This window comes from Pristis pectinata, chromosome 1 (assembly GCF_009764475.1).
Source record: "Pristis pectinata isolate sPriPec2 chromosome 1, sPriPec2.1.pri, whole genome shotgun sequence".
NCBI classification, from domain to species: domain Eukaryota; kingdom Metazoa; phylum Chordata; class Chondrichthyes; order Rhinopristiformes; family Pristidae; genus Pristis; species Pristis pectinata.
In genome coordinates, this window is record NC_067405.1 from 68,155,521 (window position 1) to 68,179,220 (window position 23,700).

At 45.9% G+C, this 23,700-nt stretch overlaps 1 protein-coding gene across 1 annotated transcript; it reads left to right on the top strand.

The window, feature by feature from the left end:
- Nucleotides 1–310: 310 nt before the first annotated feature.
- Nucleotides 311–23,700, top strand: LOC127567431 (trichohyalin-like). Its single transcript, XM_052010372.1, has 15 exons — nt 311–587; nt 2,089–2,217; nt 7,149–7,217; nt 9,187–9,255; nt 9,352–9,440; nt 10,216–10,267; nt 15,601–16,017; nt 17,094–17,208; nt 18,370–18,517; nt 18,874–19,150; nt 19,316–19,599; nt 19,968–20,182; nt 20,585–20,757; nt 21,588–21,807; nt 22,330–23,700. The coding sequence occupies exons 1-15, from the start codon at nt 503–505 to the stop codon at nt 22,487–22,489; spliced, it is 2,502 nt and encodes an 833-aa protein (XP_051866332.1). The 5' UTR covers nt 311–502; the 3' UTR covers nt 22,490–23,700.

The window sequence follows — 23,700 nt, forward strand, 5'->3', positions numbered from 1 at the left end:
CCTCTCTCTGCCCCAGTATGGAGCTCTGTGAGGAGCCTCTGCCTGCCCCAGTGTGGAGCTCTGTGTGGAGACCCTTCCCCAGTGTGGAGCTTGATGATAAACTTGCATCTGTCACTTTGGGGTTCTTTAGCCTCTGAATATTTTGGCTTACCCTGGTTCAGGCACAATATTAAACTAGTAACCAGTCCCTGAATTTCACTGAGGAGCAACCTTCCTATTTAGAGGGTATCACAGGTGAATGCTGTCCTCAGTAGCTTGGAAGTTCAGGTTAAAATTGTAAGGTGTGGCAAATGAACAAGATGGACAGGTTTCAAACCTATCCCTTGACACTTTAAACGTGCGATAATTTATGGACTGGTTTTTGATTGCACTGTAAAGGCTGATTTTCATATCCTCCCTCTTCTCCCACGTAGAGAGTGTTGTTCAGAGCCTGAAAGGAGGACCAGTCCTCCAGTTGCTGCCTCCAATTCAAGGTACAAAGGGTCCAGGAAAGCAAAGCAGCATGGCGTGCTTTAGACGCAAAGCCCGTAGAACTAAGACTTCAGCTCTGGGAATTGTTCGAGGCACTGTGCCGGAGAAACTGAGGGGTAAGCCTGGACTCCAGTACATAAAGGGAAGAAGCACTGGAACAGGAGAGTGTGCAGCCCTTCATACTATTCCAACCGTTTACCTGTTCATCTATCTGCCTTCAACACAGTTCAATGCCCTTGGCCAACAAAACTTTATCCATCTCAGTTTTAACATTTTCTAATGACTTGCAGCCTCAGCAGTAGTTTTAACAGTGTTTCAGATTCCCACTGCCCTTTGTGTGAAGGAATGTTTTCAGGCACCTGCCCTGATTGGATTTGTCATAATTTCATCGTTACATCTTCTTGTTCTATTCTCCCCCTTTAATCATCATCAACATCCTTTAATCTTTTCTATCTGTGCAATCTGACCTCATAACTTAACCTTCCAAGTCCAAAAATTATCCAGTTGAATCTTGAGTGCATGTTCTACAAGACCAATATATCGTTCCTTAGCTATGTTGTACAGAACTAAAGAACAGGGTCTAACTGTCGTCCTGAAATCAATTTCCCTATCCGTCCGCTGTAAATAACACAGTGCCACGAGGTCGATTCGAACAAATACCTTTATTAGCAGTGCACCGCTAGGAGAATTCTCTTCAGCACTCACTAAGAGTCGCTTCCCGAGTTCTCTCAGTACAAAGGGGTAGACAGAGATTTATACAGGTATTGTCACGCACACTTTAATGAGTCAGGTGCCGGAGTTCTTGGTTGAGCAGGAAATGAACAAAGGGCTACTGCAGATGGACAAAGAGCAGCCTCACACCACAGGTTCAGCTAATCATTTTGCAATCGGGTGAGACAAAGGCAGGTATCACCTTCATTGTTTGAGACAGCCTTCCCATTTCCCGTTAAGATTGACCATCATCTCCATAGTCAAGCATAATGGGAATCCAATTAAGTTCCAGACACAGCAATTACCACACAGCACCCAGCCCAGATAAGCAGTGGTGTGGCTGTTCTGGCCTGAAGGACACTTTTTAAATCAGTATTTCGAGCAGCCATAATTCTCATCCGTCTTAAGATATCAATACAGTTATAGTTTATTAATCCTACACCTCCTCATAACCAGAGCTTTGGAAATTTAATCTTACTTCCCCTGATTTGTATTTCAATCCTTTTGCAGTAAAAGAAAAAAAATCCATTGGTGTTTTAACTTTTTTTTCTATATTCCAAGTCTCTCTGCTCAGAATTGGTTCCTTGCCTCTTCTGCCCAAGAAAATCTTTTGTAGGTTCCAAGAGCTTGACATCTGGGTAAATTACAATTGTTACCATTTTGCCCACTCATTTAACTTATCAATGCCTCTTAGCAGCTTCTACTAATGTCCCTCCTAACACTGTGTATTACTGAAACCGTCCAGTCATATGGAATTGTTCTGATGTTAAAAATGGCTATGGTGTCCCCAATGTCATTTTGGTCTTGATGTGTCTCTAATCCCCGATGTCACACTGTCCTTTTTACTGGTTATTTAAAGCTGTTAAGGTGTGTTGATTGTGATCAGTCTCCTCTTTCTTTCTCTAGAGGTTCACAAAGATATCTCGGTGGGTAGCCTTCTCATGGCTCCTGATGGTGAGATAGTACGACTCTCCCTGCTGGACTCTGTTCAAGGTCCCAGTGGCAGCTTTCCAGGCTGCTCCTCTCATCCAAAAGGTTAGTCACTCTTGTGGAGCAAAGGTATGGAAATGTTGGGTGGTCTCTGTGCTTCTTGTGTCATTTTCTTCTTGCCTACAGAACTTATGTCTTCATACCTTGATTCTATTCTTTTTCCCTTGCCTAGTCCCTTACGTTCATGACAACTCTGATACCTTTCACTGCTTCTGGTCTGGGGGTCTTTGGCTTGTTCCTCGGATAGAACCCAACCTGTTCCCTTCCACCACCACCCTCATTTGCCTGGCTGAATTCATCCTTAAACAACTTCTCCTTCAACTCCACTCATTTTCTCCAAGCCAAAGGTGGAGCCTGGAAACCTACACGGGTCTGAGCCAAGCCCATACCTGTGTTGGATATGTGAAGCGGTCCTTGTTTCAGTCCTCTTCAGGCCCCCTCCCTCAGCAATTTTTCCATTACATTGATAACAGTATCAGTGCTGCTTCCTGCGCTTGTACACAGGTCAAAAAAATCATTACCCATGCTGCCAATTTATTCCCTGTTCTCAACTTTCACAGGGTCCACATCTGACTCTTCCCCTTCTTGACATCTCTCTCTCTCTGTTGGGGCTTAGACTAGTGGCTAATATCCATATACAGTGGCATGCAAAAGTTTGGGCACCCCTGGTCAAAATTTCTGTTGCTGTGAATAGCTAAGTGAGTAAAAGATGACCTGATTTCCAAAAGGCATAAAGTTAAAGATGACATATTTCTCTAATATTTTAAGCAAGATTACCTTTTATTTCCATCTTTTACAGTTTCAAAATAACAAAAAAGGAAAAGGGCCCGAAGCAAAAGTTTGGGCACCCTGCATGGTCAGTACTTAGTAACACCCCCTTTGGCAAGTATGACAGCTTGTAAACGCTTTCTGTAGCCAGCTAAGAGTCTTTCAATTCTTGTTTGTGGGATTTTCGCCCATTTTTCCTTGCAAAAGGCTTCTAGTTCTGTGAGACTCTTGGGCCGTCTTGCATGCACTGCTCTTTTGAGGTCTATCCACAGATTTTCGATGATGTTTAGGTCGGGGGACTGTGAGGGCCATGGCAAAACCTTCAGCTTGTGGATTTTGAGGTGTGTTTAGGATTGTTATCCTGTTGTAGAAGCCATCCTCTTTTCATCTTCAGCTTTTATGCAGACGGTGTGATGTTTGCTTCCAGAATTTGCTGGTATTTAATTGAATTAATTCTTCCCTCTACCAGTGAAATGTTCCCCGTGCCACTGGCTGCAACACAAGCCCAAAGCATGATCGATCCACCCTCGTGCTTAACAGTTGGAGAGGTGTTCTTTTCATGAAATTCTGCACCCTTTTTTCTCCAAACTTTCCTGTGTCCTCACCACAAAATTCAATGTCAGAAGTTTTCAAAGGAACATCTAAACAAGCCTGATGCATTTTGGAAACAATTTTGGAAACAAGTCCTGTGGACTGATGAAGTTAAAATAGAACTTCTTGGCTGCAATGAGCAAAGGTATGTTTGGAGAACACCTCTCCAACTGTTAAGCACGGGGGTAGATCGATCATGCTTTGGGCTTGTGTTGCAGCCAGTGGCGCGGGGAACATTTCACTGGCAGAGAGAAGAATGAATTCAATTAAATACCAACAAATGCTGGGAGAAAACATCACACCGTCTGTGAAAAAAAAGCTGAAGATGAAAAGAGGATGGCTTCTACAACAGGATAACAATCTTAAATACACCTCAAAATCCACAATGGACTACCTCAAGAGGCACAAGCTGAAGGTTTTGCCATGGCCCTCACAGTCCCCCGACCTAAACATCATCGAAAATCTGTGGATAGACCTCAAAAGAGCAGTGCATGCAAGACGGCCCAAGAATCTCACAGAACTAGAAGCCTTTTGCAAGGAAGAATGGGTGAAAACCCCCCAAAGAAGAATTGAAAGACTCTTCGCTGTCTACAGAAAGCATTTACAAGCTGTGATACTTGCCAAAAGGGGTGTTACTAAGTACTGACCATGCAGGGTGCCCAAACTTTTGCTTCGGGCCCTTTTCCTTTTTTGTTATTTTGAAACTGTAAAAGATGGAAATAAAAAAGTAATCTTGCTTAAAATATTAAAGAAATGTGTCATCTTTAACTTTATGCCTTTTGGAAATCAGGTCATCTTTTACCCACTTAGCTATTCACAGTAACAGAAATTTTGACCAGGGGTGCCCAAACTTTTGCATGCCACTGTATGTCCACCAACTAACACAGTTATCTTGAGTACACCTCTTCTCACTTTGCTTCCAGAAAGAGCTCCATTCCATTCTCCTGGTTTCTCTGTCTCCATTCTATCTGTTCTGAAGATGAGACTTTCCTCATCAATGCCTCTGAGGTGTCTTCCTTTTTCTTTAACTGTGCCTTCCCCTCTGCCACAGTTAACAGGACTCTTGAACTTTATTTCCTGCATGTCCTACTGCCCTCACCTCGCCTCCCCACCCCCACCCCACCAGCCTCCAAATTCAACAGGACAACATCTGTAATTTCCTCCACCTTCAATAGGATTCCACCATCACAGATTCCACACTCTCAGCATTGCAAAGGAACCTTACTTTCCACAACCCCCTGATTTGTTCTTCCATCTCTACCAACCATTCCTCTTCTCGGGAAACGCAGGAGCTGCAACACTTGCCCTTCTATCTTTTTCTCTCCAACATTCAGGTTCCCAGATACTACATCCAGGTGAAGCAGCAATTCACTTGCACCACTTCCAATCTAGTGACTTGCATTCAGTTCTCATGCTATGGCATCCTGGCACTTCGCAGAATACCTCAAGGACAACTCTAAACTTTCAATCTCCTGTCACTTTAATTCTCCGCCTCACTCCCACTCTGACCTCCTTCATTGGTGCGGCGATGCCCAATGCAAGCTCAACCCTTGGGACTCAATATTGCATCTAACAATTTCAGAAAAACATCTTTTTTTTTAATCTAACTACAGATATTGCTGGGTATTTCAGTTTCAGTTCACCCCTCTTGTTTCTTTGGCCTCCAACTGCCAGTGTCTAAAGTAATTGTTACCTTGACAACTTTGGCCTGCAACCTGTCACAGATATCCCCTCTGTTCCCTTCACTCCTCCCCATCTCTTCAGTTTATGACTCAGTTTCCCAGGTCTGGTGAGGATCCTTGACCTGAAACATTGATCTTTCCCTCTCAACAGATGTTACCTGACCTGCTGAGTGCTTCCAACATTTTCTGTATTGTTCCATGTCTGCCAACCACATTTTCATCTCGTACAGAAGGAGCTTACTAACGTTTAAGAAATTTGGTTATGAATTGAAAAGCAAATAATATATAACAATAATATAAATCGTGCATCAAAAATGAGTTACATAACTTTGACCAGATGATTAAAGTAAATCAGCAGAATATGAGCACTAGCACATTTAGTGTGGAGTCCTGACAGTGGTGACAGTAAATCACAGTCACCACTGACACTCTGCTCCCTCAGCCCATCTCTCAATCCTCTCTCTCTCTCTGCTCAGCCTCCTGTCTCTGTCACCCTCTCTGGTCATCACTCTCTGTCACCGACCACTGCCCCTTCTCCTACCATTTTGTCCAACCCACTGTTCCTCTTTTCCCCACTCCTTCTCTCCATCTCTGCCACCCCCTGTATATCATTCCCACCCCTCACCTCCTCATTCTCCCCACCCACTCTCCCAAAGTCCCCGTGCACTTACTCTCTGCCATGTAGACCAGATGTTGGTGACAGGATGTTGACAGCTGGGCCTTGACTCCTGAACCTCCAGATGGTCAAAGTCGAGGTTATTGTCAAATGCACAAGTGCAATGAAAAACTTACTTGCAGCAGCATCACAGGCATATAGCATCATATAAGCAGCATTCACAAAAAAACATCAATTAAACATAAATTATACACAATTTTACCAGAAAGAATACAATTAGATAAAAAAAAACAAAGTCCATTTTAGTGCAAAGTGGTCATAGTGTTGCTAGACTGTAGTGATTAGGGTTGTGCCGGTTGGTCCAAGAACTGAGTGGCTGAAGGGGTTGGAAGTAGCTGTTCTTGAACCTGGTGGTGTGGGATTTCAGGCTTCTGTACCTCCTGCTCGATGGTAGCTGCGAGAAGATGGCATGGCCTGGATGGTAGGATGATCTTTGATGATGGGATGTTGCCTTCTTGAGGCAGTGGCTCCTATGGATACTACCGATGGTGGGGAGTGATGTATTGGGCAGAGTCCACTACTCTCTGCAGCTTCTTGCATTCCTGCGCATTCAAATTGCCGTACCAGACCATGATGCAACCAGTCAGGACAGTTACATCTGTAGAAGTTTGTTAGAGTGTTTGGTGACAAGCCGAACCTCCTTAACCTCCTAAGAAAATAAAGACACTGGCATGCTTTCCTTATGATTGCATCTATATGCAGGGCCCAGGACAAGTCATCTGACATGTTAATGCCCAGGAATTTAAAGCTGCTGACTCTCTCAACCGCCGATCCCCCAATGTAAATTGGTACGTGTTCTTTCTCCTTCCCCTTCCTGGAGTCAACTATCAGCTCTTTAGTTTTGCTGACGCTGAGCGAGAGATTGGTGTTGCGGCAGCACTCAAGCAGGTGTCCTATCTCACTCTGGTAAACTGACTCATCACCATCTGTGATTTGTCCAACAACAGTAGTATTGTCGGTGAATTTGAAGACGGCATTGGAGCTGTGCTTAGCTACACAACTAATGCTGATCCTGTCAGTGTTTGGGTTTCACTCTCACTCCCAATCCCTTCTCTCCAGTTTCCTTTCACCTACCTGCCAACTGTTCTCCTGCACTTCCTGCTTTCATTAGTTTGAATGCTTAATCCTGATTCTAATCCTGGAAACCCAGGAACAGGTAGCCAGTTGTCACAGCTGGAACTCTGGATCTGGACTGTTGCAGAAGCAGGTTTCTCAGATTAGTACATCTGTACTAACTGTGGGTGGCTTCAATTTTACAGGAAGCAAGCCCCTCGTGTATGGTTTCGATGGTAAGAAGGATCGATCAATTACAAAGCAGCGGATGGAAGGTGAGTTAGTGAACAAACAAACAAAACTGGCTAACACCTCAGGCAAAGACTAGATCAAGGTCTGATGACAGAAGTATCTACTGCACTAGGAGAAAAGGTGCTCAGTAATAAATCAGTCCAGCAAAATGCAAAAAAATTGAGCCAATCAGTACTTCAGTGTCTTACCTGCATTACACAATGAAAAAATGTTTTCCTAAATTCTTCATTTATAATCTATGATCATTTGGGTTATCTCAAACTTACCCCCTTTCAAGGTAAAGGGTCCTGAAGTTGCTGATACCTGGGATCCTCTTTGTTGCTTACTTGGGGGCAGATTAGCTTTCCTATGATTGGGTACCCAAGATACAGAGGATCCAGACCTGCGACTGTGCTGCCAATTATCCACACCCAACCCATGGAGTCCATCCCCACTCTGTTTCACTGGATACTGGCTCATCTCTGCTCCAATTTGCAGAATGCTACACCTTTGCACTGAAGTAATATTCCAGTATCTGAAGGATGGCTTTATACCCTGAAGTTGGAAACTGCAAATGACTGAATCCCTCCCATTCAGCCTGCTACAGTTTAATCTTCAAGAGCAAACTTACTTTTCTATTGTGCCTGTCACACTTCCAGCATGTGCCAAAGCAGCCTGGAGGCAAGTAAGTAATTTTGAAGTGTTGTCACTCAGGAAACATGGCAGGTAAGTAGCACACAGCGAGATCCCACAAACATGAATGAGGCTGATGATCTATTTCTAGTGATGTTGATTGAGGGGTAAATATTTGCCAAGACCCAAAGATAATAGCCCTGGTCTTCTTTGACTAACACCATGGGATCTTTAACATCAAATAAAGAAGGCATGTGGGATCATGATTTAACGTCTAATCCAGAAGGTGGCATTTCCAATACTGTGGCACTGGAGTGTCAGTTTACATCAGGTTTTCAGGCTTCTGAACTGAGGCTTGACCCCCAATCTTCCATGTTGGATCCCTGCCCAGTAAACCTTAGATTAGAGAGAGTAGAATCGGCCAGGGTTCCTGCCCATGGTCAACGTCCAATGACCCCTGGATTAGAGAGAGTAGGAATCAACCAAGGTTTCTGCCCCTTGTCACTGTCCAGTGACTTCTAGGGCAACATTTGTTCAAGTTCAAGTTTATTGTCATGGGCTTACATACACAGGGTATAAATGCCATGAAAATCAGCTCTTTGCAGAAGCAGCACTGGACATTAGAAGACAAGGACAAACAAATTTAAATTAGCATAAATTGCATGTGTGCAAAATAAGAAGACAAAATAAACAACAATGCCATCCTCTGCTTAGATTCCTTTGCCTTAAACTCCTGACATTTAGTGATTTGGAAAGGTGTTTGCTCCATTATCTTGTTCTGATATAAGTAATCATATGTAAAATTCTTAAATGACTTAAAGAAATCCCAAACACACCAACTTCTCCAGGTTAGTTATCGCAACCTGTTCTGTATTCCGTGCAAGTCAGAGGCTCACTCACACTGGGACATATCCCGGACTGTTTCCCAATTAACTGCCTAACCTCAGCAGGAAAACATTGTAAACCTGTCGGCATGTCTACTCAGTTCAGGTCACTGCACAATGAAACTCCAGTGACGGAGAAAGGAAAACATTTCTAATTTATTTAACAAAGTAAAATCAGCATATCTCAGGTTAGATGCACGGAAATGTGTTTACACAGAGAGTTGTAATGATCAGGAATTTGCTGTCTGAGAGGATGGTGGAAACAGATTCACTGATAGCCTTCAAATGGGAATTTGGTCAATGCTTCAAAAAGAACGTGTTGCAGGTCTGGGGGAAAGAGATGGGGAGCAGAAGTAATTAGATAGCTCTTGCAAAGAGTGACACAGATGATGACTGACCTGCGGAATGTTTCCAGTATTTTCTGTTCTTCTCAGGAATGTTGGGTGAATGAGAGGCACCTTGCCGTATGATTCTGTAATTCTGTTTGTCCGTTTAGGGGGATCACAAACTGACTCTGCAGCAAGAAGTTCCTGCCAAGAAGAGGACATCTGGTCTAGTTCAGATGGTTTGTGATTCTACCTGTCCGTTAAAAGCTTGACAGTATTGGGAGTTTTCAGCTGGTGCAGCCTCTGAGATGATCAGATCTGTTCTTCTGTTGCAGATGATGACATTCTTTGTGAGATTGATGGAGACTCCAGTCAATCCCAAACGCCAACCCAACTCACCTCGGAACAAAGACGAGCACGGAAGGTTAGTGCCAATTCCGGTATTCTGGAAGCCAGGGTATAATTCCACTTTACTGGATGCACTGAGCAGAGTTTAGGAGGAAACAGTGTTCTTCACCCAAAGCACATACATCAGTGACAGCTCAGGAGCCTTCTGGGTAAAGTCCTGTCCCAAAAGGCACTGACTTCCAAACAGCTTCAAATTTGCATAGAAGTTGAGTAATGGGGAAAAAAAATGTCATTTTAACGTAGCTCAGCTCATTCAAGAAGGGGCTTTATTATAAAGGGGGAGCTTTGCTCTCTCTAACTCGTGCTGTGCCTGTTTGGTGGAACAATATAGAGAGTGCTTTACTCTCTACCAAATCTGTACTGTCCCTGCCCTTCCCAGTTCTCAGAATCAGAACCAAATTTATTATCACTGACATATGACGTGAAATGTTTTTGTTTTGTGGCAGCAGTATAGTGCAAAGACATAAAAATCTATAAATTACAATAATAGTGCAAAAAAAAGGTAATGAGGTAGTGTTCATGGATCGTTCAGAAATCTGATGGCAGAGGGGAAGAAGCTCATTCCTGAATTGTTGAGTGTTGGTCTTCAGGCTCCTGTACCTCCTCCCTGATAGTAGTAATGAGAAGAGGGTTCGTCTTGGATGGTGAGGGTCATTAATGATGGATGCCGCCTTCTTGAAGCACCAGCTCTTGAAGATGTTCTCGATGGTGGGGAGGATTGTGCCTATGATGGAGCACACCTGTACATTGAATGCCCTTTGTACCTCATTCGATTTCTGATCTCTTTTTAGGCTCTGAGACAAGGACGCAAGAGACAGACTCAGCTTGACGGGACCTCCTCTGGTAAGGAGCACACTACCATGCAGCTACTTGACTGCAGTCTGGTCCAGTCCAACCCTACATATACATGAGGTGCACTGGAGAGATGTTTACTTTGGGATGAGTTGAACTGAGAGTTTCTTGGGAAATGTGGAAAGTATTCTAGCAAGTTTCCTGGACTGTCACTTGCTGTGAGTTAGACTGACGTATGGAGGTGTACCAGTGGGTTTTCTGGGCTAGCATTTGGAGTGAGTTAGACAGAAATATTGGAAAGTATACCAGCAAATTTCCTGGGTTTACAGTCAGTGTGAGTTAGACTGAGATATGCGAGGGCCAAAGGTAGGTTTTCCGGGGTCTGAACTCCTAATTCTACTGAAAGTGTCTCAGATTGCGATAGGGGAGATGAAGCCAACAAGGTGAGCTGAGAATTTGGAGACAAGGAATTTAGGAAGTTGGAGAAATTGAAAACATCGTGCTGTACAATGATTTCTGCAGATGCAGAAAGAAACAAGGCCAGGAAATGTTGTAGGAAAAAAGCTGCTGATGCAGGAAATCCAAAACAAAAATAGAAAATTTTGGAAGCATGCAGCAGCTCATTGGAAGAGAAACAGAGTTGACGTTTCAGGTCGGGGACCTTTCATCAGAACTGGAAAAGTGAGGAAATAAGTGTATTTTTAGTTGCAGAGAGGGTGGTAGATGGAGATAACTGTGGAAATATCAGTGATGGGGTCCAGACCAAGGTAACAATTAGCTTAAGTACTATCTAGGCACAGTGAAAAAGCAAAAGGAGAGTGTTTACCTGAATTTGTTGTTTTTTGGTATTGAGTCCAAAGAGCTGTCCCAAGCCATTTTAATTCCCCTCCCCATTCCCACACCACCCTGTCTGTCCTCAGCCTCCTCCACTGCCAGGGTGAGGCCAAACGCAAACTGCAGCTCATATTCTGCCTGGGTAGCCTATAATCTCACCGCATGAACATTGAATTCTCCATTTTGGGTATACTGCTCCCTTCTCACCCTTTTCTCTCGTCTCCTGATCTCCCCAGTTCCTCCTACACACACTCAAACCCCAGCCCCCCATCACCCTGCTTCTTTCCCCTCCCCTACTCTACCCATCACCCACACTGGTTCCCTTCCCCCACTGTTCCCATCTGCCCATCCCACCTCCCTCATTTGGTTCCATGCTCCCTTTCCTATCAGATCCCATGATCAGCAGCCCGTTGTTGCCCCCACCTATCACCTCCCAGCCTCTGTCGCTACTTCCATTCCTCCCTCCTCCATCTGCCTATCACCCCTCCTCACCTGGACTCACCTATCACTTGCTAGCTCTTGCCCCACCTCTTCTCTTCACCTCTCTTTATATTGGCCATCTCCTCTCTACTCTTTCAGTCTAGATGAAGGGTCTCGACCTAAAATGTCAACTGTCCATTTCCCACCATAGATGCTGCCTGACCTGCTGAGTTCTTCCAACAGTTTGTGATGTGCCCGGATGGAAGATGAGATGTTGTTCCTTGAGTTTGTGTTGAAGCAGTGTAGGGAGTCGAAGACTGAGAGGTCAGAGTGGGAATGGGACAGAGCGGGAATGGGACAGAGCATAAAGGTGACAGGTGACTGGAAGTTCAGGGTAGTCTGTATGGACTGAACAAAGGTGTTCTGCAAAACAGTTATTCAATCTGGGTTTGTTTTCTCCAATATAGAGGACAATACACCATTTTAAGAAGTGCATTTGAATTACTGCTTCATCTGGAAGGAATGTTTTGGTATCTGGATGGTGGTAAAAGGGCTAGTGTTGCATCTCCCTCATTGCATAGGAAAGTGGTGTGAAAAGGGGGCTGGTTGGTCGAGATTGGTAGAGTTGACAAGGAAGGCTGTGGAAGAATAGTCTCCTAAAGAAATGAGCTGGGTGACTGGGAGACAACATTCTGATGTTCAGTGGTGGGTTCATGGTCCAGTGGGAGGTAAGAAGAGGTGTCTGAGAGCCAATGTTTGGCTTCTAGAAGGTAGAGGTCATTCAGTCTCTAGTCACATTGATGACCCTTACATTGGTCAACCTACTCTGAGGGGCTGGGAGGCCAGCACTGTTCCTGGAAGGAACCTTCTCCCCAGCCCTTGGAGTGCCAACATTGTTATTGGTATTGGTTTATTATTGTCACTTGTACAAGGTACAGTGAAAAACTTGTCTTGTATACTGATCGTATAGGTCAATTCATTACACAGTGCAGTTACATTGAGTTAGTACAGAGTGCATTGATGTAGTTGGCCCTACCACTGACTTAAAAAATGACAGAGCTATGCAGTAAGTAGCAAGTGAGCTGAAAGAGCCAAGCGCTGACCCTCTGTTTACTTTAGTAAAGCATTTGTCAAGGTTCCTCATTGTAGGCTGATTCAGAAGATTTAGGATCCACAGTGACTTGGTAGATTGGATTCAAAATTGGCTTGGCCATAGCAGACAGAGGGTAGTGGAGAAGGGGTGTTATTCTAACCAGAGGGATCTACACACACACACACACACACATATACACAGTGGCATGCAAACGTTTGGGCACCCCTGGTCAAAATTTCTGTTACTGTGAATAGCTAAGCGAATAAAAGATGACCCGATTTCCAAAAGGTATAAAGTTAAAGATGACACATTTTCTTTAATATTTTAAGCAAGATTACTTTTTTATTTCTATCTTTTACAGTTTCAAAATAACAAAAAAGGAAAAGGGCCCGAAGCAAAAGTTTGGGCACCCTGCATGGTCAGTACTTAGTAACACCCCCTTTGGCAAGTATCACAGCTTGTAAACGCTTTCTGTAGACATCTAAGAGTCTTTCAATTCTTGTTTGTGGCATCTTCGCCCATTCTTCCTTGAAAAAGGCTTCTAGTTCTGTGAGATTCTTGGGCCGTCTTGCATGCACTGCTCTTTTGAGGTCTATCCACAGATTTTCGATGATGGTTAGGTCGGGGGTCTGTGAGGGCCATGGCAAAACCTTCAGCTTGTGCCTCTTAAGGTAGTCCATTGTGGATTTTGAGATGTGTTTAGGATCCTTATCCTGTCGTAGAAGCCATCCTCTTTTCATCTTCAGCTTTTTTACAGACAGTGTGATGTTTGCTTCCAGAATTTGCTGGTATTTAATCGAATTCATTCTTCCCTCTACCAGTGAAATGTTCCATGTGCCACTGGCTGCAACACAAGCCCAAAGCATGATCGATCCACCCCCGTGCTTAACAGTTGGAGAGGTGTTCTTTTCATGAAATTCTGCACCTTTGCTCATTGTGGCCAAAAAGTTCTATTTTAACGTCATCAGTCCACAGGACTTGTTTCCAAAATTGTTTCCAAAATGCATCAGGCTTGTTTAGATGTTCCTTTGCAAATTTCTGACGCTGAATTTTGTGGTGAGGACACAGGAAAGTTTGGAGAAAAAAGGGTGCAGAATTTCATGAAAAGAACACCTCTCCAACTGTTAAGCACGGGGGTGGGTCGATCATGCTTTGGACTTGTGTTGCAGCCAGTGGCACGGAGAACATTTCACTGGTAGAGGGAAGAATTAATTCAATTAAATACCAGCAAATTCTGGAAGCAAACAGCACATCATCTGTAAAAAAAAAAGCTGAAGATGAAAAGACGATAGCTTCTACAACAGGATAACGGTCCTAAACACACCTCAAAATCCACAATGGACTACCTCAAGAGGCACGAGCTGAAGGTTTTGCCATGGCCCTCACAGACCCCCGACCTAACCATCATCGAAAATCTGTGGATCTACCTCAAAAGAGCAGTGCATGCAAGGCGGCCCAAGAACCTCACAGAACTAGAAGCCTTTTGCAAGGAAGAATGGGCGAAGATGCCACAAACAAGAATTGAAAGACTCTTAGCTGGCTGCAGAAAGTGCTTACAAGCTGTGATACTTGCCAAAGGAGGTGTTACTAAGTACTGACCATGCAGGGTGCCCAAACTTTTGCTTCGGGCCTTTTTCCTTTTTTGTTATTTTAAAACTGTAAAAGATGGAAATAAAAAGTAATCTTGCTTAAAATATTAAAGAAATGTGTCATCTTTAACTTTATGCCTTTTGGAAATCAGGTCATCTTTTACTCGCTTAGCTATTCACAGCAACAGAAATTTTGACGAGGGGTGCCCAAACTTTTGCATGCCACTGTATAAATGATTTGGATGAAAATGTCAGTTCGCTGATTAGTAAGTTTGCAGACAACAAAAAATTTAGCAGAATTGTGGATGGCGAGGAAAGTTGCCAAAGGATTCAGCAGGATATGGATCAGTTGAAAATATGGATAGAGAAATGGCATATTGGAGTTTAATCCAGACAAATATGATGTCAAATGTAAGAGGAAAGTATACAGTAGATGGCAGGACCCTTAGGAGCATTGATGCACAGAAGGATCTTGGGGAATAAGTCCATAGCTCCCTGAAAGTGGCAACACGGGTAGATGGGGTGGTTAAAACAAAAAGGTGTAGCATACCTGCCTTCATCAATTGGGGCAGTGAGTATAAAAGTTGGCAAGTCATGTTGCAGCTTAACCTAACCTTTGATTAGGCCACGTTTGGAGTATTGTGTGCAATTCTCATTGTTATATTACAGGAAAGGTGTGGAGACTTTGGAGAGGATGCAGAAGAGGTTCACCAGGATGTTGCCTGGAAAAGAGAGCATTAGCTATAAGGAGAGGTTGGACAAATTTGGATTGTTTTTTCTGGAGCATCAGAGGCTGAGGGGAGCCCTGATAGAGGTATATAAAATTATGAGAGGCATAGATAGGGTAGACAGTCAGTCTTTTTGCCATGGTGGAAATGTCAAATTATAAGGTGCATAGCTTTAAGGTGTGTGTTTGAGTGCGGTTGAGGGGGGTGGGGTGGGGGTAATGGTTCAAGGAGATTTACAAGGCAAATAGTTTTCAGAGAGAGTGGTAGGTACCTGGAACACACCTCCAGGGAAGATGGTGGAATACAATAGCAACACTTAAGAGGCATTTATACAGACACAAGAACAGGCAGAAAATTGAGGGATATGGACCATGTGCAGGCGGATGGGATTAGTTCAAATTGGCATCATGGTCAGCACAAACCTCGTGGGCAGAAGGGTCTGTTCGTGTGCTGTACTGTTCTATGTTCATCCATGTTCAATGTACCTGGTTGTTCATCATCTGCATGTTGGGCAATGCTGACTGAATTGTCTTAAGGGATGTTTGGGTAATTCCACTATTTAAACCTATTTTATTATCAACTGAGAAAACTTCAAATTCCCTTTAAACACCATTGATGGTGGTTGCAGAGAAGCTTGCCACAGTAACGTGTTAGGTCAGAGTTTAAACAGGTAGCTTGTGCCTTTGATCTGCCAGCACCTAACGAGTCTTAAATTGACAGGAGGACCGGTGAGTGACTCAGCCAGAGGAGCAAAGGTCAACAGCGACAGAAGGGCCAAGAGAAGAGCGAAGGTCAACAGCGACAGAAGGGCCAAGGGTGAGGCAATGGTCAACAGCGACACAAGGGCCAAGGGTGAGGCAAAGGTCAACAGCGACAGAAGGGCCAAGGGTGAGGAAATGGTCAACAGCGACAGAAGGGCCAGGGGTGAGGCAACAGTCAACAGCGACAGAAGGGCCAAGGGTGAGGCAACGGTCCGCCGCCGACAGCGACAAGCCCCTGATGACATAGAGGAGATGACACTGGGGGAAGATGGAAATCTGCATCGATCATATCCACCTGGGCGTACCCGTCACGGCACTGAATACGACTCAGTACATGAGAGGGAGCGAGCTCAGGGCACCAGACAAACCACACATGGTAAGAGTTTGACCAGACCAACACCCAAGGTTGGATCAGGAGTTAGACCAAGTGAGCCTCTTGTCTCGGGGATGACTTTTGTCAAACAGTGATTTAAAGAATCAAAGAACACTGAAGTCTCCCTATCATGACCCAATAAAAACAACTCTTCCCTTCCTGGAGCTTAAATCTTCCGAGGGAAAAATTCTGTCTTCAGTCTCCATATGTTCAATTCTTTTCAACATCCCAAGGGTTAGTAATGTTACAGTAACCCTACTGTTGTCCCAATTCTAATGAAAACCGCTTCAACTCATCGTCTCCGAAACCGCTTTATCCATCAGGAATAGCACTCCCTAAAGAGTGCTATTCCTGATGGATAAGGCTTAAATGCAAAACTTATGATTCTTAATTTATAATACTCTAAGCATAGTAAGGGCCTGGCTGTTGACATTTGATGGATCAATGCAGAGAGAGTTTTACTGTTCTTTACCATTTTTTTTAAAAGAGGTTTATTTACATATTTACGTTATGTTCCTCAGAATATTTACATAGTTCTCAAAGTAAAGCACAGTCATCCATGCCCAGGATGCACTCCATGTGGTGGTGCCCACCGGTCCTGGAAAACCTCCAGAGAGTGACCGCACACTCCCTCTCCAGGGACATCCGGGTCTAGACATATCGTCGGAAGAGGAGTAGGAGGTTGGTTTGGGAGGAATTCCCAGCAGCCTGCTGCCTGGACCTGTGAAGAGCCATCTTGGCCAGACCACGGAGCAGACCAACGAGGAGGTCCCCCAAATCACTTGCCCCTCCCCCCACCCAAAAAAGATCAGGAAAGTGGGGCTGAAGTATATCCAGAACTTGAGGGACAGTCCCTTCAAATATTCAAACGGGCTGCAAACTCTCATGTTCCGTACATACATGGAACACTTACCCACCCTGCGACTGTGTGTTGGAGGAGTAAGGGACAGAGCCTTACTTAATTACTTTAACTGACTGCACGGAGCTCACTCTGGGCTACCTGTAACCTTATCCTGGGGAGCCACTGAATTCCTGACAGACATATCTTTCTCACAGCTGCTGCTATTCTCTGTTCACAGCTTCCACCTACAGGAGATCTGCTGCTGGCTCTTCCCTGGCAGGCTGGTCCCAGTCAGAACACGGGATCTTGGATGCAGCTGAGGAGCTGGGGTCACCGTCCAGCCACCGTGAAGTGTGAGTGTCACTGCAGTCTCCCTTTACTTAGGATGGGCCTCAGAAAGTGTGGGCCACCCCTCCCTCTTTAGCTCCCTTTCCACTTGTCTCTGCTACCCAACCTTCTGACCTGTGCCCCAGCTCAGAGAGAGAAATAGCAGCACATGGATGGATCCTGTGTAACTTTGATTGAAGTTACATTCATTGACGGAGGGTTTATGGGGGTAGAAGCTTCTCTGCTGGCATGAAGACCCATACCAGAGGGCATAGACTTAAGGTAAAAGCATCTCTGGGAAGATCTGTTTATACAGTGATTTATGGTAATTGGTATTGATTTATTATTGTCACTTGTACCGAGGTACAGTGAAAAGCTTGTCTTACAAACCAATCGTACGGGTCAATTCATTACACAGTGCAGTTACATTGAGTTAGTACAGTTAGTACAAAGTGCATTGATGTAGTACAGGTAAAAACAGTAACAGAGTAAAGTGTCACAGCTACAGAGAAAGTGCAGTGCAATAAGGTGCAAGGTCACAACAAGGTAGATCGTGAGGTCATAGTCCATCTCATTGTATAAGGGAACCATTCAATAGTCTTATCACAGTGGGGTAGAAGCTGTCCTTAAGTCTGGTGGTACGTGCCCTCAGGCTCCTGTATGTTCTACATCTGTATCTAGGTAATGTAGAATGCAATGGCTGGAAGTGTAATGGAAGCAGATTTGATAGTAACTTTCAAATTGTACTTGAATTAATTGCTGGGTTACAGGAAAATGGGATCAATTGGATGCCGATACCAAAGGCCCAACACCAGCTGGATGACCTCCTCGGTGTCTTTAGATTCTCCTGTACTCACTCACTGTATATTATAGAGGGTAGAGCACTCAGGAACACGGCGTGCCAAAACAAACTAGCCACTATTCCAAGGAATTAACCTGTTAATGGCCCCACACCTGCTGACTGTACAGGCCACCCATCTTCATCTCCCAGCCTTGTGTTGGGTCTGTGATGGTCACAATGGCTTCCACTGCTGACATGAAGTGATGACCCTCTTGTTGTGCTGCCATCAAGACTTCCCAGTCAAGCAAAGTGTGATGGAGGTAGTCGGTGGAATAAATGGCCAGACACCCCTGCTAGTTTTGTCTCCCCAGGTGTATAACTGTGGACCACGCTCTATTCTGTGCAGTGAGAATGGATGCCTTCCCAAAGCCAGCCGGAGGAGGAAGCTTCAGAAGGACGGCTTTGTAGCCGAAGACGACTCCGAGACTGATGTTGAAGACTGGGAGGCCGAGCCGTGGCGTGAACTAATCGAGGGAAGAACCAGGATCAAGGCAGTGAGTTGGACAAAATCCTCTCCATCAAGGTCAAAATGGTAGCCTGAGCCAAGGTAGTCCTGGACTGCCTGCAGGCTGTGGCTTGGAAGCAGGTTGGGGCGGCCAGCCTGGGAGCTTAAAGACAGGTTTCCCTCAGGGATGTCCTGGATCATCCCAGGGTCTCCATGAATTAAAGATCAGCTTCCTGCTCAGGTAGACAATCCAGGGGCATTAAAAATGTGTGCTGGACAGGGCCCCAGGTTTAGGGTTTGTGCCCATGAATTTTGGTCAGGTTGGCTCCTGGGATTGCAATGGTGGCCAAAGGACAACATGGAAGTTCTTTTTGAAAACATTGTGGAATTGTTTTCTCTTCACAGAAAAAACATAAAAGCAAAAGGAAAGGAAGGAGAAGTCCCAACCAAGACCCAAGTATCGGGGATGGTGACTGGGTGCCCAGCAGTGGGGAAGAGTCGACAGGATCCATCCTGGTACCAGGGGAGAACTCACCATCGGAACAAGAGGGCACACGGCAGTCACATAGGAGACTGGCAGCAAACGATCTATCGGAGTTGGGGAGGGCCCTGAGGCCAAACCGGGCACCGGGAGGGAACAAGGAGAGAAACAAGAGCAATGGACGTGCCGAGTTTGTCGTAGGTGAGCAGTCTGGGCAAGGATGGCACCGGGCACTTCTGGTGGGGTCACACCCACACTAGGCAGATACTCCACAGCCCTGTGTCCGGGTGACGATTCCCTCAGGTACTTCAGCCACACGGTGAATGAAATTTGGTGGCAATTAAGCTCTACCCTTAATTCCTTCAGGAAGACCCAGGGAGAAGAGAGCCCAGCACCAGTACCTGCCGCCAGGGAAACAGCAGAAGGAAGTGTCCCAGCAGCGGAGGAAGGCAATGAGAGAGGACGAGATGGAGGAGGATATCATCACCCAGATGGGCTCGGAGACGCGTGGGCTGCATTCCCCCAGCAGCGGGAGCACTCCGACCGCAGGGCTGGCAAGCGCAGCTGGGCCAGGCCCGACCTCCAGCTACACTGACGTCAGAGCCAGGGGCTCGGGGAAAGATGGAGCAAGGAGCAGAGGGCAACTGGAAGTAAGTGATGCAGATGAAATGTTTCAGAGTGGAAGTTGGGCACATCTGGGGATTTGCAGTCAGCAGCTCAAGGGAAAGGACACAGTGGGGGTAAAGGGTCTGTTGCAGCCTTCCTCGTTAATTGGAAAACTACCCAGTCTCTGACCCACTTGGTTGCAACAGAGATCGGAGGAAGGGTCACGGGCAAATAATCTGTTTGTCGATGTGATTATAGTGGAAAATGGGCATCTGCTGCTGGAACCATGATGTACAGCATCCCATCCAACACTGAACTCGTCCTTCCACCCACTGCCCCTCCCTCCATCCCTCCTACCCTCCATCCTTCCCTCCCTCCCTCAAGTTCCACACTAACTGCCTGTGTCCATCAGGAAAGCAGAGAGTGGCCGAAAGGTGCGACATCAGCATCAGAGTCAAAGCGCCCCAGGCAGCTGGACAGCAAGAGGCTGGAAGTAGGCCAGTGGCCCGATGATGAGTCAGAGGATGAAGACAAGCAACTGGATCCCAGCGAGCGGAGGCGCCAGGCGGTTGAGCGACAAATCCAGCGGGAATTAGATGAAGAGCGGAGGAGGAGGGAAGAGACAAGGTAGCAGGAAATGGTGGAGGGTATAGGTTAGTGTTATTGGTGCCCCCTGCTTCATACAGGAAAAATACAAGGACAAGGAAAGCCCCGCCCGCCCCCCACACACACGGCAGGGATAGTGAGGAAGGGGAAGACCAACTGGTCTTTACTGCACTGCTGGCAGAGGTAGGAGATTTCTGGCCTGTGGGGTGCAGATAGAACACTTCCCCCACTCCAGTTCAGGCTCCTTCATTGTGCCTGTTCTGTCATTCCTAGAGCCAAGGTCTCATAGTCCCAGTAACCCGGGTCTGATCCTGACTTGGTACCTGAAGTATTCTCCCGCATCTCGAGGGCGAGCGGTTGGAAGTTAATTGACCAATGTAAATCGAGACACCGTCTTGATAACAGTCTGGACGTGGTTGCCAGGTTCAAGAGACAGCAGCAGGACCACGGAGCACCAGAGCAGGAGGACGATGAGCAGCAACAACAGAAAGGAGAGCAGCGGGACCGTGAACGGCGGCAGAAACAACAGGAAGACTATCGAAGGAAATTCCAAGAAATGCAGCAGGCCAAGGAGAGGATCCTGGCAGAGAGAGCAAGTATGGAGGAGGGATGGAGAGGAGAAGTGGGGGGGCTAGGGGTCTGGACAGAGCAAAGAGGGTGGAGGGAGGTGGTGGGAATGTTTGGGCTAGTTGACACAAGCCTTGGTGATGGGTTGTGTCCTTGTGCCCTTTGTGTTGAAAATAAGCAAGTCTGAAGAACTAAGAGACAGGAAATGGCTGTTCAGTTTGATCATCAATAAAGGTTAACCAGATCAGCCAACTTCCTCTGAAGAAGGATGTGCATATGACAGATAGAGAGGCCAGATATTAATACCAATGTGGGCTCATCAGGGACACTCTCAGTCTCATATGTGCTCATATCCTGTTGGAATGGACTGATAGTCTGCATGTTAACCTTCAGTGACAAAGGCCCCAACACCTTTCAATCTGTCACTCCTTAAAAAGCATTTTGATTTTTTTTTAACTATGCAAGTGGATGGCTTCACATTAAATTCCATCAACCACATCCACTCCCCTTCACTTAACCTGTCCACCTCCTGCTGAAACCCACCTGTTGGATCGCTCCACTGATAACCAGCTACCCTGCACCACCCAGGCACATGGGGAGGGGACTTCAATCCCTTCAGGTATCTACACCCAGAAAAGTGACATGGTCTGGAGGGTGCACAATGTGTAAGTGGAGCAACATAGATGGTACTGGAGGAACTCAGCAGGTCAGGGACCATCTATGGAGAGAAGTGGAGAGACTGAAGGGTGCTGCTTGACCCCCCCCCCCGAGTTCCTCCAGCACCATCTGTGTTGCCCCAGATTCCAGCATCTGCAGTTTCTTGTGTCTCCCATGTGTGAGTGGCCTGTTTCACCCACAGACGAGAAAGCGCGTCTGGAAAGGCTGCACCAGGAGCAACGGGAAGAGGAGCGGCGGCTCTTGAGTGAGATGGACGAACCTCAGCGTCAGGAGTACCTGAGACTGAAGCAGATCAGAGAAGAGCAAATGAGGCAGCAGCTGGAGGAGCGCCGGCAAAAAGAGGGGGAGAGGAACAGGTTGCTGCTCGAGGCGGCGCGGCGGGAAGCAGTGTCCTTTCTGCGGTGAGTGACAGGCCGTGTACACCCATTAGCCCCACATACAGATGGCATCAAATATACAGATGTCCCATATACACACACGGCATCAAGTACACAGACTAGACCCAGATACACATGGTACGACATACAAACTCAACCCACACAGGTAATACCACTTACACAAATGAGACCCCTAAACATACATGATGCCATATACATGGGCTGCACCTGTATATATGGTACCACATACCCAGCCTAGACCCACATACACACAGCATCATGTACACAAACTAGACCCATATGCCAGATACACAAGCTGGACTCATATACACAGTAATGGGTACACTGACTAGACCCACATTGGCAGCCCCTCTTAGACAGACTAGACACACAGCACCGTGTACAAAAATCTGCACACACAGCACTGCCTCCGTAGGCCCTAGTGTATTCTCATTCCCCACCCCACCCATCAACTGTTCCACATCCCTGTTCCACTCAATTCTTTCTCCCTCTCCTTGTTGCTGACAGTCCACTGTCTCCCTGCAGGCAGAAGGGGCTGATGGGACAGGGCCTCATGTTGCACGGAGGCTTGCTGCTGGAACTCATGGAACTGGAGCAGGGGCAGAATGTCACAAGGCCTTGGGTCTTCTCTTACTTTGAACTGATGGAGATTCTGGCTCTGGAAACATCAGTGGAGACTGAGTGAGTGAGGACACAACCCGACATCACTGCTGTGGTTCTCTGCTGGGAACGCGAGACTCGAACAGTTTCACCTGTCAAGGATGGACTGATTAAAAATAAAAAAGCTTTTCTTCATAAAGGTGCACATGTGAACACCCAGAAATAAACACTCACACATAAGTGAAGCACACACACGTCCACAAGCACATACAATGTTACGTAAACAACAGGAGGCCAATCCACTCCTCAAATCTGTTCTGTCCTTTAATAGGATCGTGGCTAATCTGATTACATCTTCAACTCCACATTCCCGTCAAACCAAAGTAACCTTCCATCTCTTTGCCTTAAAAATATTCCAAGACACAAAAGGACCTCAGAGCAAAAAAAAACACCTCATCTCTGCCTTAAATAGGTGACCTTTTTAAATAGTGATGTTTCATCCCAGATCCTCCCCAAGAAGAAATATCCTCTCCACATTCACCATTCAAGATCCCTCAGTCTCTTCCATACCCCTTGTGTCAATGTGTGCCCAAGCCATCTCTCATATTGCCTTACCACCTGGAAGACCACACAGCCCATCAATTCTATGTTGGCTGCCAAAGAGATGCCCAGTCCCTCTCTCCCATTTAGTTCCCTGTACCCAATTCTCCCAAATATTCCCATTAACATTATCCTGATTCCCCTATCACCAATTAAGCTAACAACCAGAATGTCTTTGGGGTGTGGGAGGAAAATGGGAGAATCCAGGGGAAATCAAAGTCACAGGGATAATGTGTGAATTCTACATGGACATCAGCAGAGGTCGGGATCGAACCCGGGTTGCTGGAGCCATGAACAAATTGCAATACTTGAAAGGAGAGGGTGTTTTCGGTCCCCTTATAGGAGAAATTAAAGAAAAAAATCTACAAGACAATGCCATGGTACAGTAGAGGAGAGTAGCAGAACAACCTGGTTGTACTGGAGACACAAAAGACTGCAGATGCTGGAATATGAAGCAAAACAAAAAAACTGCAGGTCGAGCATCATCTATGGAGGCGAAGGGGCTGGTCGATGGGTTTGGTCTGAACCTGGTTATGTTGCTGCTAACAGGTCAGGTGACCCATACACACTCACCTGTGCCAGCAGATGAGGAAGGGCCACTGGGCGCGTCAGCACTGGAGGCTGGGAGGGCGATAGTGAGGGACAGCAAGAAGCAAAACTGTTACTGTAGAAGCAACACCAGTCTCTAAACCTCAA